The 16569-nt window shown below is 34.5% G+C and overlaps 1 protein-coding gene across 1 annotated transcript; it reads left to right on the top strand.

Annotated features, from left to right (window-relative positions):
• The first annotated feature begins 7881 nt into the window (after positions 1–7881).
• Positions 7882–16068, top strand: LOC137927385 (UPF0547 protein C16orf87-like). The gene is made up of 4 exons (XM_068771183.1): positions 7882–8068; positions 12262–12429; positions 13478–13544; positions 14193–16068. The coding sequence occupies exons 1-4, from the start codon at positions 8009–8011 to the stop codon at positions 14375–14377; spliced, it is 480 nt and encodes a 159-aa protein (XP_068627284.1). The 5' UTR covers positions 7882–8008; the 3' UTR covers positions 14378–16068.
• The last annotated feature ends 501 nt before the right edge of the window (positions 16069–16569 follow it).

The following is a 16569-nucleotide window of genomic DNA, read 5'->3' as shown; positions in this document are numbered from 1 at the left end:
ATTCTCCTGGACATGTAAACAAACTTCATTTGACAGTACGTTGTATTTGACGTTAAGTATACAAAAAATTATCGATACATCGATATCATATTTATTTTTTTAATAATATCGATTTTATAAATACGAATATTATATTTTATTAAATTAATTAAAATTACTATAACTAACAGACCCTTTGAAGGACTTCGCTTTATATATATTATTAACTTGTCTTCGCCGATAACACTATTTGAAGTATCAAAAGAACCCATATCATGTTAATTTATACCACGGGCACTGGGCCGAAAGGTTCTTAATTGGCAACCAAGACCTTGTAGACCCGGAGTCGATTGTTGGATGCGGACAGCGAAAGACCGGACATTGGAACCATTTTTGGGGAAGGCCTATACCTTGCAGTGGGTGTCTATCGGCTGAAATGGTGATGATAATTGGCATATTTATAAGCAATAATGATGAACGGTGGCAATGTACCACCTTACGGATATTAGCAACCAATGTATTCCGGGCATATGTGATATGTGCTGAATCTGTTATGTGTAGAATAGTAGTAGCTATCTGTAACATGGAACAGTGAAATATCAGCTCGAAGCTTTGGACTCCATACAGAGATGATCTAAGATGCTTATTGGTAGCGTAGCTTTCGTAATCGCGAAGTCTCAGAGCTTGGAGCTTTAGCAAAGTTGCCAATATATCAGTGTTCTATAGACTGTATTTCAGAAAGCGTGCGTCGTAATTACATGATTTAATTCCCCGCGCCTCCATCTCCTTTCTTACACATTAAGACGCACGGATTCACATCCTTACACCGTTGCCTTCCCTTCAACCCGCAAGGAGCGTTTTGCTACTACTTTTATAACGTGAAAAGTCAAGGAATGGGACATATCGGCGTCGTTGATTTTAGCTAGCTATAATCTCATGTCAAAAGTGAATAGGTTTCATCTAGGCAAGCATACACCATCGTATACCTCATCGCTTAACATCAGGAGAGATGGAGGTCAAATGATTTTCCAAAATCAAAAAAAAAAAAATTAATAAAAAGGAGTCCCCCACAACCAGATAAATTTAAAAAAAAATCTTGGAGAGTTTAAGAACTTCTGGTTAGGCGATTCCTCATCTATTTGGTTATGATATTCTCTTGAGAAGGTCACTAGTTGAACATATGTAACACGAAAGGATATTAAAAAATAAAAGAAATTTTATTAATGTATTTTTTTTATTCGATCACAATATTTTAGGTTTTTATTTCGATTATTAATAATAAGCTTGGTCATTAATTATTTTCATAAATCCTTAAAATTTCTGTAACTAAAGTTTTTTTTAATCGTTCTCCTTGTATAGCGATATTTTTGACGCAAATTAAGTTACTTATCCTTAAAATATACAAATAAAAAAATATTTATAAAATGGCACAGATTATTAATAATTACAGATAATACTAATCCGGTATAAGCGTATCAAAAGTATTTTTGTGAATTTTCAAAATCACAAATTGTATTTGTCTTATAAAAGATGGGGTAACTGTTGCAGTTATCGAACCATAGACTATATTTTCGTTTTTGGAAATAGTTCAAATGTGCTACCTTTCTATAGTAGTACTATATACATGTAATAATATAATATCATTGATACGATTAAAAAGCTAATACATTATATTTAATTGACTTCATAAATCATTTAGTTTTTCACTTTTGGCTTTATTGGCAAGTACACAGTAGCAAAAAACAATGCTCGGGATTATTGAGATCAAATTAGGAATGAGGATACCCGTAGACAAAAGTCACCAATATATGGAAGTGGGCTGGCCACAGCGCCCAGAACAAATAGCAGCTGGGGCACCGAATAATCAAGGTCGAGAGGAATCGAGTAAGGCCATAATGATTGCACCATCACACCAGGTGGAACTATAAATGAAAATAGACTAACGGCATTTGCCAATCACAAAAGGCTTCACCATTAAATCAAGTAACCCTAATTGTTATATTAATTATGACATCGTTCATAATGCTTCTTATATTTCTTCTTCGAAAAACTGATTCTGCATACTTCGCACTCTATTAATTTGCGTTTATTAATAGTCGGGTACATGTGTGATAGGTCCAAGGTGTCAGAAGGCTCGTCCACAACTACATTAGCATCTGAATTCATCTTCTTCATTACCAGAGTACTGGGTCCAGTCATCTTTATCTCCACAAGCTCGTCAGAGTTCCTCACCTTTTCGAACCATGTCTGATTGATTTTTTTTACTTCGTAAAACTGAGTTCTGGCACATAGATTGAAATGTATTCTTCTAATATGATACCTGAAGAACAGAACAAGCAGAAGTACCAAGAACACCGTAGCTTAAAGAATTGCTCGTCGTGGGAGTGGGCGGGCGTGGATAGGATCCCACTGGATGGACTACGACATGATAAAGATCAAAGGAAGTCGCTGAAGGTGGGCAGCGAAGGACGAGTCATCATGACGATCTTTGAGAGAATCCTGTCTTGTAATAGGCGTCCATCTGCTGAAAAGAAAGAGAAGGAGAATGTGATACCTGAGATGTTGGTTGATGGTAAATGTACTGTCGCAGACGTCGCATGAATATAAACTTGACTTTCGTGGCTTACACCATACTTTGCTGAAATTAAAAACATTTTGTTACAAATCTAAACAAAATATGCTCTGGAAATCTTATCAATAAGTCGTGTAGCATTAGCAAATGTATAAGATCCGCTGAGAAATCAGTCATAAATATAACTCGAAAATTGAAGAGGCAGCGATCAGAGAAAATCGTTCGTGCGAGCGACACGGCATGAGTCGCCCCAGAAGAACCAATGACATAGTCAAGGAAAGCGCTGGATGCGTGCAGCAAGATCTAAAGGTGAAGACTAGCTGTGGTGTTACAAGTGGTGTAAAAAGTAAAACGCTAGTGCGGAAGACAGACTGAATTTTATTTACTGTACCGGCTTCAAAGATAAGTAAGAAAAGGACCAATATTTAGCCACTTCCACACATGCAGTGGTAGTCATGCAACAAAGTGCACCGCCCGCCAGCCCGCTGATAAATGCGTATGCGGCAAACAATGCGAATTACACAACTGCCACCGTTAAATCACTCAACACATGTTTCACCCCTCCACGGGGCATCTTCAGGAGTTATGTTACACCGATTAGTGCCAAACACAGAGTCAAACTAATAGCAGCGGGCTAGCGGGCGGTGCACTTTGTTGCACGACTACCACTGCATGTGCGGAAGTGGCTTAATACTGGTCCTTTTCTTACTTAAGATGGACTTCCGCAAGGTAACGCCTGATTCCATTAAATGCTTCAAAGATGTTTTTGCTGTTAACCACAAGGCTTTTACAGCTTCGTCGGTACTGGAGTATGGAGCAGAAGGTTCCGTGAACTATACTAAAAACTAAAGCATTCGTGTTTTAGAACTACATTTGACACTCCGATGGAGATTGAAGCAATTCAATTTAAACCCTGTATTTATACTATATCTTAAAGCTACGATAACCAATCCTGAAACTAATTTTATTTACAGCACCCGTCAATAAATATTGCACAACGACCTTTGGAAAGAGACAGTCAGCTTCGTAGAGAACTATCTCTGTCCTACTCTACCTATGTGACTAGTCAGTCGTTGTATTTCGTGCGATAGAGATAACGCTCTACGAAGCCGAAATTAGCCGATTGTCTCTTTCTAAATGTCGATGTGCAATATTTATCGCCGGGTACTGTACACAACCAATCACAATCCCTACTTTACAACCAATCACACGTGTCGTTTGTGTGAGAGGGACGGAAGATATGTGCGAGAAAGAAGGGTATCTATAAATACGAACGCTCTTAATTTTGTAGCGCGCAATAGTTCATCTGGTTTTCGTCACTACAACATGAATGAAATGTAACATATCTGACACACATATAAAGTATAATATATATGTCAGAATTTTATCAAACATTATAAGAAGAGGAGAATTTATTATCAGTCATACCTACTTTTGGCGCATCAATACTCGTTAGTTTGAAGTCTTCATATAAAATTGTTATTCCTTTCATAATATATGTAAAACTTTTATGAGCAAATGTATATTGTATGATATTAATCTCTCATGTCACTAAATATTCATGTACAATACCCGGCGATAAATATTGCACATCGACTTTTGGAAAGAGACAATCGTCTAATTTCGGTTTCGTATAGCGTTATCTCTGTCGCACGACTGACAATGTGTCACATAGGTGTGGGACAGAGATGATGCACTACCAAGGCGGAATTAGCCGATTGTCTTTTTCCACCGGGTACTGTAATAAATTTAAAAAGTTACCAAATATAAAAAATGTATATTTATCCTATTAGTTTTAATGGTTTTTAAGTGATATTAAAGTTATTGCGAAAGAAACATAGTCTATTGTACTCTTCTCAGATCATGGAGCATTAAATCCTCATATGTGAATGTTACCCTTTAAGTTAAAGGATGCCATCATAATGCAACAACTTGACTCTAGTTTCTATTGAATTTTTGGTTTTTTACTACTAGAACCTACTGGTCTTTGGAAAAAATATTCCTAAAGACAACTTAAGTAAGGTGAATAAATACTGCAGTCTTATCAAAAATAACTAAGAATAAATTCATAGTAAGCTTGTATGTATAAAAGATAGTAGAAAGAGGTATCACAGCGATATCTCTATAATCCGATGAAGAACTTAGACTTATCCAGAGTAAAGATTAACTTATTTATAAGCGGGACTGGAAAGTAATGTCACTTAAGTTCACATGACTATATTTTAACAAGTTTTTATTTCTTATCAACAATTTATCTTTTGTTATAAACCTTTTACTGTCTAGTATATGTGTTCATAGTACATAATGAGCTACCAAATGATAATTAAATATTGACATGCGCAGACACATTACTTTCCGGTTCCCTTAATATATGGACTTTTAAATCAGGAATGGTAGGATAATATATATTTGGTTAGGTAATAAGAACACATATATAATAACTATAATGGTGTATAAAACATATAATACAAAAATGAAAAGTATATTCTGGTACATTTATAGAGACCTACAAATAATCTCTCCAATGACCAGTGGTTTGTGATATAATATTACAAGCCAAATATCAAAGTGATTCATTGAATGGTCAATTGGAAAATTTCATAAATAAGTTGTTAAATTTGAATTTTATTTTAAAAGTTGTAACTTATACAAGTACAATGAACTTGCAGCTATCTTGCCAGAAATTTATTTCAGTATTGTTTTAAGATTTAAATCTCTCATTATGAAAAGAAATTCAGTTAGATGAAAAAAAGAGTTAGGTTTTAGTTAGATAGGGAAAGTAAATTCAAATTTATTGTAAGGTTAATATAATAAACCTAAGGGTTATCACATTAGCACCATATCAGATCCTTCTCTTTACAACATTATGAACCACATTTCAAAACAAAATTAAATTAAATTTAATATAGAAATAAAGATGAAAAGTAAAAATTTAGAATTATCACAATATTCTAGAGGAAAAGCAAGGGAAGAGAGGGATGTGTGAAAGATCTTAAAGACCAAAAAGGAGTTTGGAAATACAAAAAAAATATGAATTATTTATTGTAAATAATATCCCTGATTACATATGGTTAGGAGTATGAGAGGCATATAAAAAATACAATGGGTCCAGCTTCCACATGATAAATACTAAGAATTAAGAACTCCCTTCTGCTTGGAGCATACAACATTTAAGCCCATAAAAGATGGATAAATTTCAAACACTAAGCACAGTACTAGAAGCATATATATATATATGTATATATACACATGTGTTCGTATTTATGGTGGCCATATATTAGTACTCTTTCACACACATTAGCTAATTAATAACAATTATCATACAAAAATTCATTACATTAATTCTATCAAGTAATATTATGTCATCAATAGAAATAAATAAAATTGGAGTGACCGTTTGTAAAATTAAAATAAACGCTTTTTATTTCATGCATATGAATATAAATATAAAGTACATATACGAAAATCGATTACTTTTTGCAATTTTTAACTGTCCGTATGTTTAATCAAATTAATTTTTAAAATTGCTAATCCGATTTTGACGAGAGTTGTACTGGCAGCACGTAGCTGGTGTAATAAAGAATAACATATGCTACCATTATTTTAGAAAAAATCTTTAAAAAAGAAACTAATAGCCATCATCATATTAGCTGATAGATGCTCACTGTAAGGCATATGCCACCCCCAAAAAACGTCACGATGACCAGTCTTGCACTGCCCGCATTCAGCGATTTTCCGCGACCTAACTTTTTTGTTGGCTCTCCTGGTAAAGCCTTCCGATGCCGCACATTAAACTATACATTCTTTCACGAATATCTTAACTGTACGAAATAAAATATCATAGAACCTTTTTAGCACTTTAGTTATTAAAGGCGGTCGCATATCTTGAACAGGTGCCGCATTTTCTACAGTTAACTCCGACTTTTCTTCTGCCGTATCTGTTTTCTCCGTAGTCATTATCGTGTTCTTAAATTTACAAAATATTTAATTTAACTCATTATTAATTATTATTTTAAGAAGTTTAAAACATCGTTTATTTGTATCACTACTCGATGCGATATAAATGAACTGAACATTATTTTTACGGTCATCACTATTTTATTATTAATTACTGAAATAATTAAGTTTTGATTTGATAATGAAATTTATACATGATTAAATAATAAATTTATCAATTTTTTTTTTAATTATTAAATACGGTTAATGATTATTTATTGTTTACACGACAAACAGGAAAAATAAGAAGAGCGAAAGGAAAAGGACGGATGTATCTGACATTTGATTATTGATAAATTTGTGAAAGGGATGTTCAATAAAAATAATTTACCGATTTACATAATTTGATATTTAATTTCATAAAAAATATACTTCACGAGTACCTCGTGAGTAAAAAATATTACTCACGATAAATAACGAACCCGCTGATTGAATTAAACACCAAAGATTTCTTAATTTTCATCAAAATATTCTCCATTTTGATATAAACATTTTTATTGTTCAAATTTTAAATTAATGAAACATTTAAGATAAAAATGGTTAATAATGACGTCTTAAATATAATCTTTATCATCATTAACAGAAAATGCTAATACTTTTGTCAATATTGCGCATAGTTACATTGTAAGATTCAAGAAATAATAACTAAATAATAACACTATATGTAATATTTATTATTCAAAACACGCGAATTATTTAATTCAAAAAAATTCTACTTTTTTATCCAATAATTGATTTAAAAACCCATTTAATTAAAAATCACTGGACATAATTGGTACATATGTAAGAAAATTCGTGTAGCTCTTTATAGTATTTTGGATTAAATTATTTTTTTATTGGTAATATTTTAATAGAGGGTAATTTTGTTTATTGCTAATATTGCTAAGGAGCAGATATCGAACAGTTCAATGTTTAATTATCTAAAGTTCAATTGTTGGCTTATTTTGAATATTGAATACAAATTTGGACTAACTTAATTTTTTTCTCTTACAATATTCATGTATGTATATATAACGTTCAAATTAAAAAAAAATATTACAAATAAAATAGGAATACTTTATTGATCCTGGAGTTTCGGTAAGCATTTTATTAATGATATTAGTATGATGTTTTTGTGCCTCGGTTGCGATTTATGTTAAAATACCGGCACTAATTTAATCTTCTTAGCGAAAACTTAAGTAAGCTTGTTACAATTATTAAATTTATGATGTGGTAATTAATAAAATATTATAGGCTATTATTTTGTTTTAATCGTAATTCCGGTTATTTTTGTCCGCTGCACATCTCTTAATGTTTCCTGATTGATTTTGATCGAAAGGTGTTAAAGTTGATAAGTCTGACGTTTGCTTTTATTTGTTATATTTAATTTATTAACTTTTGTTTTGTAATTTCTCTTTTGTAACAATTGTGGAGCTTCGCGCCTGGTTTATTTCCTTTTTACTGTGCTAATATTAATGCTAAATGTTCAACATGGGGAAGAATAAAATGATTGCGAAGAGCTGCCCGAAGTGTGAACTGCAGGTGTGAATCCGTTTTTTTGTTATATTATATACTCTTCCTTAGACCATATTTGTAAGCTTAAATAGATTTGGTATAATAATTAATGTTTTTAGTTTATTTCAGGATGTTTTTTTTATTTGTAAATAATTAGTTTACATTGAATTTATTACATTAGATAATTGAATATGTAATTAACCAAATTTTAAATGGCTCATGGCCAATTATAATATTTCGTTATATCGATGTATATCACCAAAGAAACATCAACAATATTGTTGATTTTGATGTAGTTTGTATTTATAATAATTATTAGGAACATGAAGTAAATATCTATGCAGTAGTTATTTGTTTACTGACTCTTTTTACTCATTGTTTAATGGCAGTCTTAATATGTTACATTCATAGGAAATCAATACAGAGGTTCAGCGAAAAAAATAAGGCATAATACTATATATCAGGGGCGGCCAAGCTCCTTGATAGTTCAAGCCATTGTTTAAAAATTGTAATTTTTTGCGAGCAGCAATTGAACACACATTCAAAATATGCCAAAGAATGTTTTTTTTTTTTTTTTACAAAAGTCATATTTATTGAAATTATTTAAATAATATTACAAATTATGTGCATTGAAGTTAGACATATGCACATGTATATGATAGTACTCCTAATAATACTTAAGATGCCGGTTAGTTAATTATGATCGGTGTTTGGATTTCACTAATTTTATGGTGGAATAATAATAATTATTATTCACACCAGTAATTTGTTTCGACTTCCCAGGAGTGGACATAGGTAATATAAATTTAAAAATAAAAATAATTTGACAATCAATCAGGGCCTAATATAATTGTTTAAAGAGCTGCATGTGGCTTGTGACCTGCAGTTTGACCACCCCTGCTATATATATGATAAATACTATATCCATCATCTGGTTAGTAAATAACATATACTTAAATAGGAGAATATGATGTATATATAAATTACACATACATATACACATGTACTATGTTATATTTTAAGCTGATTTGCATTTATAAAGGATTAATGTTTCACATGAAAGATATTTAAATCTGTAGAACACTCAGTATTCTATATTAACCTTACATTTCAAATAGTAAAAAATTAAAGAAAAAACTTAACTAAATTCAAAGAAAAAAGTTTAAAGCATCTTATGTTTTCATTTGTTATTTCAATTTCTTGAATAAATCATTAACACTCTTCTGTAATATTTTAAATGTTTTCGATTCTTTTTCTATTTTATGCACCCTTATCAGAGTGGTGGTGTCCATGCCCCAGTAGGTTCTGGTACCCCAGCTGTTCTTGCTAAACATCAACATGTACCTTGATATTTGGTGATTTCAGATACAAACAGTATATCGTTTGAAAGTTCACAGTTTACTGTTTAATGCAGAATTTAAGACATATTAGAATAAATATAGAGGCGACAAAATAATAAAATAAAATAGGATAAAGAGGAAGGGTAACTCTGGTACATTTATAAAAAGCTGCAAATTATCTTTCAAAGCGCCACATGTGGCTTGTAAACCACCTGTTGGCCTCCCCCATTAGTATAATTCTTTGCTTTTTCACAATATGGTCACTAGGAAATTTTCATCAATAAGTTGTTAAATTTCAAAATATTTTATAAGTTGTAAGTTATATATATTGTGTTATGTACAATAAACTCACAGCTATCTCACCAGAAATTAAAATAAATTTAAAATATAGCTCTTTATGAGAGAAATTAATTATTGCTGTAATATTCCGATAAAATTTGAACGCCTCACTGAAAAACCTAATTATTTTAGTATTTCTTTACTTATTTTATTTGATATTCTTTATAATATGCGCTAGGTTATATTTAAAGATATTTATAATAGTACAGTGGGCAGTCTTATCACACAAGGCAATCTCTTACAGACAACATAGTATGGAAAAGGAAGGAGTATAAACAATGGATAGTTAATGTCTACAAAACATAAATATATATAAATATACATACATAAACATTCACACAAATGTTTATAATATGCATATTGTAAATATAATATTTATTATATTACATAAATAAAAACATCAAATTCATTTGGATTATACTTTTTAGTATTTTTTTTTATTTCATATTTTTTATTGTACACATTAGGATACATTTAAATAGTTTCAAAATAATATATAAAAAAGTACAATGGGCGGTCTTATATGTGATAAGACCGCCCATTGTACTTTTTTCAAGGCAACAATCTCTTACAAACAACTAGTAATTTTATCAGTGTAAATTTTTTCTCAAATTTGTACACCTCTTTTTGAGAAGAAATTAATTATTACAGTAAAACTTCATCAAAATTTGAGCATCTCATTATGAAAAGATATTAATTATTTTAGTAATCAACCATATCCACATATTTTTTTAAAATTTGAACAACTCAATAATTGTTTAAGAAACTCTTTCTTAAAATTTGAACAGCCTCTTGTCGTCAAACCATAAATAGCATAGCGACTACTACCGCCATCTATCGGCATCTTTGAAGGTCACAGCGTTCAAAGACAAACACACACACATATATATATAAATATATGTATATATATATATTTATATACCACCAGACCATGAATATGTTTCTCCTTGATAGCGAGGACACCGATATACGCGATTAGGGGGTGAAAGAGAGGTACCATCTCGCCTTCACCCCCTAATCGCATCAACCCTTAATTGAAAACGATATAGCCAGGAGTGATTGGACGGTATATTAACACATTCCATGTCATGTGGGGCGTATAGGATCCCCGCTGCACTTTCAGGCCATTTGCAGTTCTCATTGAAGAACAAAGGATTCTTAAACAAATGAATACTGTACTGTACGTAATGCATATTAAAATTTATAACTTTTTCCCGCTAATTATAGCTTTGCAGTATTGAAAGAGTAAAGAGTACGTCATAAACGACTTTTTTTAATTTTTAAATTGTGGATCGTATACGCCCCACGCTGTCTGAATGGAAAATCTTCAAAAATTACCGCGGCAAGGAACGTGATAAATTATATACAGTATGTAGCATGTTCCAAGTGGCTAAATATTGGTCATTTTCTTACTTAGGATGGACTTCTGCAAAATAACGCCTGATTCCATTAAATATATATACAGTATAGTGACAACTACACTAGTAGCGTTCGAATTGAAATCGATGTTTGCGTTTATTTTTATTGAACGTAAATATGATGGGCGTAGTGATCAGCAATATAGATATATATACATACACTAGCTCAGTGGCGTACCAAGAACTTTTGCCGCCCGGGGCGATCTCCAGTTTGCCGCCCTTTTTATTATAAGTCAATCAAATAGTGGTTTTTATAAATTAATACACATAAATAAATTATTAAGTTATTTAATCAATATTAATTAATACACAGAGTAAATTTTTTTAGACATATTTGTAGCTGTATCTTCTAGCTTTCATACTAGAAAAATCGTGTATAATGCTCTCAAAATTTATATTATTTGTAATTTCTTGTTCTATTGACAATATTGCAAGATTTTGTAGTCTTAATTGACTCATTGTAGAACGAAGATAATTTTTTTTCAACTTACATTTTGAGAAGCTTCTTTCGCAACTAGCGACACTGATTGAAATTGTTAAAAAAATTCTAAACAAAATTACAATGTTGGGAACAGAATTTTCATATATTATTCAAGAAAGAAAATAAATATGAAATGAACAAGTTGCTTTTTACAACTATAAGTAAATATAAAAAATGCCGCCCCAAGATAAGTGCCGCCCGGTGCGGACCGCACCCACCGCCCCCCCCTAGGTACGCCACTGCACTAGCTGATCCCGCAAACGTTGTTTTGCAAAAAAAAATTAAAGTTTTTAATTAACAAATGTAAGATAAGGGTTGATCGTAGAGGGGTGAAAATTTAGGGTTGTATGTATTTCTGTATGCTGTATCATAATAAAATAAAAACCAAAAAAAATGTCTAAAAAATTAAAAATAAAATTTAGGGGTGGACCACCCTTATCACTTAGGGGTATGGAAAATAGATAGTAGCCGATTCTCAGACATACTGAATACGCATGTAAAATTTGGTAAAAATCGGTCAAGCCGTTTCGGAGGAGTTCAAGTTCGAACACCGTGACACGAGAATTTTATATATTAGAAGATATAGATTTATATACATATATATATATATATATATATGTATGCTTATGTATTACTTTCCAGGTGGCAGTGGCTTCTAAATCATGTAAATGTGGGCACACGTTTTTCGCGGCCAGGCGTGGCGCCGAAGCTGTACCGGCCGCTGAAGACATAAGAAGGAGAACAGGCAGAGTGAGAAGATCGCAGCCGCAATTCTACGATTCACAGCACTATCAGAAACAGAAGAAGAAAGTAAGCAATTTTCTTGATCAATGTACCTATATACATATATATATCTTTATGAATATACCATAAAAACTACAACATTTATATACTTCGGGTAGGTAGTACTACTAGGGCAGAGTTCCCCAAACTTTTTTGTGTCGTAGACCCCTTGTCATGTTTTTCCGTGTTGGGTAGACCCCCTACTTACTTTATATTGATTTCCTGTAAATTTCTAACTGTAGTAAAGTTTAGTATTAAAAACTTAAAGTAAAAACACATGTTAATTTATACATTTATTTAAATTAAAACTATTCAAAATAAAGTTATGTATCTGTTATGTAAAATATATGTTACATTAAATAAACAGAAAATAAACTATAAATATAATAACATAAGCAATAAGTCAATATTTTTAGTGAGAAGGATTAACCTGATGCTTTAATAATAAATTATCAACAATTGGCGTCAATTTTGTAAGGGTTAATCTTAAATCTCCTCAGCTAATGATGTTCAGTCTGTGGACCCCCATTATCATTTCATGAACCCCCAATTTTTTTCGCTGACGTAGACCCCTTGCAGGTTATCATAGACCCCTAGGGGTCGATAGAGACCACTTTGGGAATCACTGTACTAGAGGTTACAGTACCCGGCGATATATATTGCACATCGACTTTCGGAAAGAGACAGTCGGCTAATTTCGACTTTGTAGAGCGTTATCCCTTACTTGTTGTATATATATTTAATGAAGTACCTCATAAAAACCTCCTTGCAGATGGATTTTCGTAAAATCCTTTCTTAGCTGACTTCTACTAGGCTAAAGGAATATTGTCACCGAATTTCAAGTGTCTGAACATTATGGTTACAGAGATATCGTGATGAATCAGTGCATCGGTGGAAGTTTCTTGTATACATATAATTTAGATATACGTAGTGGATTTTATAATATATTGTGATACGAGGTAGTTCAATTTGGACAATATTCGTGGTGCCCAGCCCTGGACGGTTGGAACTGACGATCCAGTGATATATATAAAATGGCATATGTCTTACATATACCTTTTCATTTCTTTTACAGTCACCCAAGAAGAGATCCTTATCAAATACAATAGACAGAGATTTTAAAAAGGAGAAAGGGGAGAGTGGTAAGAGACCCATCTGTGCATTCAATATTGATATCTAGTTTCGTATTGGTATTTTTTTGGCTTCGAGGAAAAATTCTTCTGGAGTAATTGTACTCCGATTAGTGCTAAACACCGAGAGCACTTGATGTTTGGCACTAATCGGTGGGCGGTGCACTTTATTGCACGACTACTGCTACATAGCGGAAGTAGCTATGTATTAGTCCTTTTCTTACTAAGGGTGGACTTCCGCAAAGTAAGGCCTGACTCAATTAGATATGCTGTAAAATGTAGATATATTAGTAATAAAACAATCAAACACAAATACAGGGTGATTGCTTATAGGAGTAAAAACTTTAAAGGAGTGAATGGATAGTTAATTTGCCGACAATAGTACGCCCTGTCGAAAAATCAATGGTTTCAGAAATAATAACATAGTAAGAAGCGTATTTCAAAATTCGTATGACTAAGTGTTAAAATTAATTATTGCTTGCTGTCTGTACTTGCAGACTTTGTATTGATAGGAGTTTTTCTCAAAGTAGTTTTCCATAGAAAAATTAAATGTAACATATTTCTCAATGATCACTGTATAATAGAAGCGAAAGCTCCCATCTCATCAGCCCTTTAAAGCTTTTATTCCTATAAACAATCATCCTGTATATCGACCATTAGCAACCGCTCGAGCCCGTCGACGGCGGGCATTAAGGCGCGCCGCGCGATCCCCAGCGGTGGGCGAGCGAGCGCGCGATCCCACGCCGCAGCTCCGACCCGCCCAACTGGCTCGCTGTCGCCTCATCTTGCAAGAGATCAACAGGAAAATGCGTGCTGTGACGTGGCGACCGCCAAGTGACGTTTAAAAAAGATTTTCCCGCCAAGAATTGACAACTGTATTTCAATATGGCTGCCAGAAGTAATAACTTTAATTTAACTAAGAAAAAAACATAACATAAAATGACAGTTTATAATTGTAATCTGTCAATATGGCGGTAGAGGTGATTTAATTTTATAAAAAAGTATTTTCGATTCAAAAAGTGACAAATATCATTTATTAATACAGTTGCCAGAGGTAGTAACTAAAAGCTGTTTAGAAATTTGTCAATATGGCAGCCTAATGGAAATATTTAACAAATTTTAACAGAATAAAAAACATTTTCGCGACAAGAAATATCAACTGTCATCTGTCAATATAGCTGGGAGAGGTATCTCAAATTTAACTAAGAAAAAAGAACGCCATGGCGCCTGACAGCTCACAATTGTCAACTGTCAATTTGGCAATAAGGAGGCGTAATATAGATAACTACAAAAAAAAAAACGTTACGCGCCAAAAATCCACCACATCTGCAAGCTGTCTAAGAGATTTAAAATGTCTTTATATATATTTTGTAAGGAATTCAAAACGTAAGCTATATATTAGTGGAACCGGAAAGTAATGTCGTTTCTGTCGATATATTTTACAGAATAACCGATTGATTTGTTACCGCTCCGTCAGTTAGGTTCGATAGCTCGACGCGATCGCACACATCGTACGCGCTTCCGCGACCAGTGCTGCCCGCTCGTGTCCGACCAGGACAACTACACAGTCTGCTCGCATATCGCTCAACTAGTTGATCGCGAAAGTGCCGCCCGCCCAATTTAGTTCGCGCGTCGCCCGTCGCAGCGCGCAGCCGCCCTACCGCCGCGCGCCGCCACGCACCCGTTTAGCAGCGGGTCCCGCGTTGTTAGGAAATAGGACCGATAGAGAACGTCTTATCATAGATAGAACGCTCAATATACTCTTAACTAGATACAATAATTGTTTCTATTATTAAAGCGATAGTGAAAGTTTTTGTACACACTAACACCCGGCAAGGGGGGACAACCCCCTGCCGCCCGGCACATACGATGCCCGGACGGTCACTTACTGTAACCGGCAGCGACGCACCGCGCACCTGCACTCTCACACAAAGCCCGCCTAGCTCCCTGCCATAGAGCAGGGAGACAACGTGTAACCAGAGTAAGTACACAACTATTTCTCAACCTCACCACTGCACAAATCACACTATGTCGCTCCAGCAGCTGAGAGAGTTCGCGAAACGTCATCCGGACCTGTTTGCAGCGCACATCGCTACCAACAGATTTGACACTGATTCACCGGCCTCACCGGAAGAGCACACACCTTTCACGGATGCCAACCCTGCGTCCATCCCCACCTCCCCGTGTCCCACTCTCGTCCCTAGTGACGGTGGCTCTCGCACGGGATCAGATTCCGAAACCGATGTGGAGTGTGTAAAACTCCATGGAAGGCTTCACACTGGTCAAAGGGAAACGCAAGAGGACACAACGCCTCTTAAAAGCCACCGAATCCGTTTCATCGGGTGATGATTCACCCCCGTCACCATCACCACCCGCTAAAAAGAAAACCTCGGGACGCATATCGTTCCGAGCAACTAAAGTGACTGCGCAAAATGCCGTCAAGCCTCCTCCGCCTATTGTCTTACAAGACAAAGGCGCGTGGACCAAACTCTCGCCCTGGCTAGACAGCCAGAACATATCCTGCCCGAAGGCGCAAAATACTGCGCAGGGAATTCGCATCCATCTTTCAACGGTGAACGACTTCCATGCGGTCACTAAGCACTTAAGAACTGTGGGTCTCTCTTTCCACACGTTCGCTCTGCCTGAGGAACGATTGCTCCGCGTCGTTGCTCGGGGCATCCCAGTCGAAATCCCTACGGAAAATGTCCTTACTGACTTAAAACAGCAAGGCATCCCCATCCTTAGTGCGAAGCGCATGACAAGCGCACGTACTAAGAAACCTATCCCCTTGGTGATGCTCGCCATCGAGCTCACCATCGAAGGAAAGAAAATCTTCGACACAAAAAAGGTCTGCTCCCTCACAGGGCTTACCTTTGAGGCCCCTCACAAGAAAGGCTTGGTCGGACAGTGCCATCGCTGTCAGCTGTACGGGCATTCGGCCCGTAACTGCTATGCGCGACCAAGGTGCGTCAAGTGTCTGGGAGACCACGGCACACAAGACTGCACGCGCTAAACAGACGCAAGCGAACCACCAGCT

Source organism: Battus philenor, unplaced genomic scaffold (genome assembly GCF_028537555.1).
Source record: "Battus philenor isolate CCGP_79_NKW_IND1 unplaced genomic scaffold, ilBatPhil1.0.hap1 SCAF_30, whole genome shotgun sequence".
Classification (NCBI taxonomy): domain Eukaryota; kingdom Metazoa; phylum Arthropoda; class Insecta; order Lepidoptera; family Papilionidae; genus Battus; species Battus philenor.
This window is presented reverse-complemented; position numbering and strand designations above follow the sequence as displayed.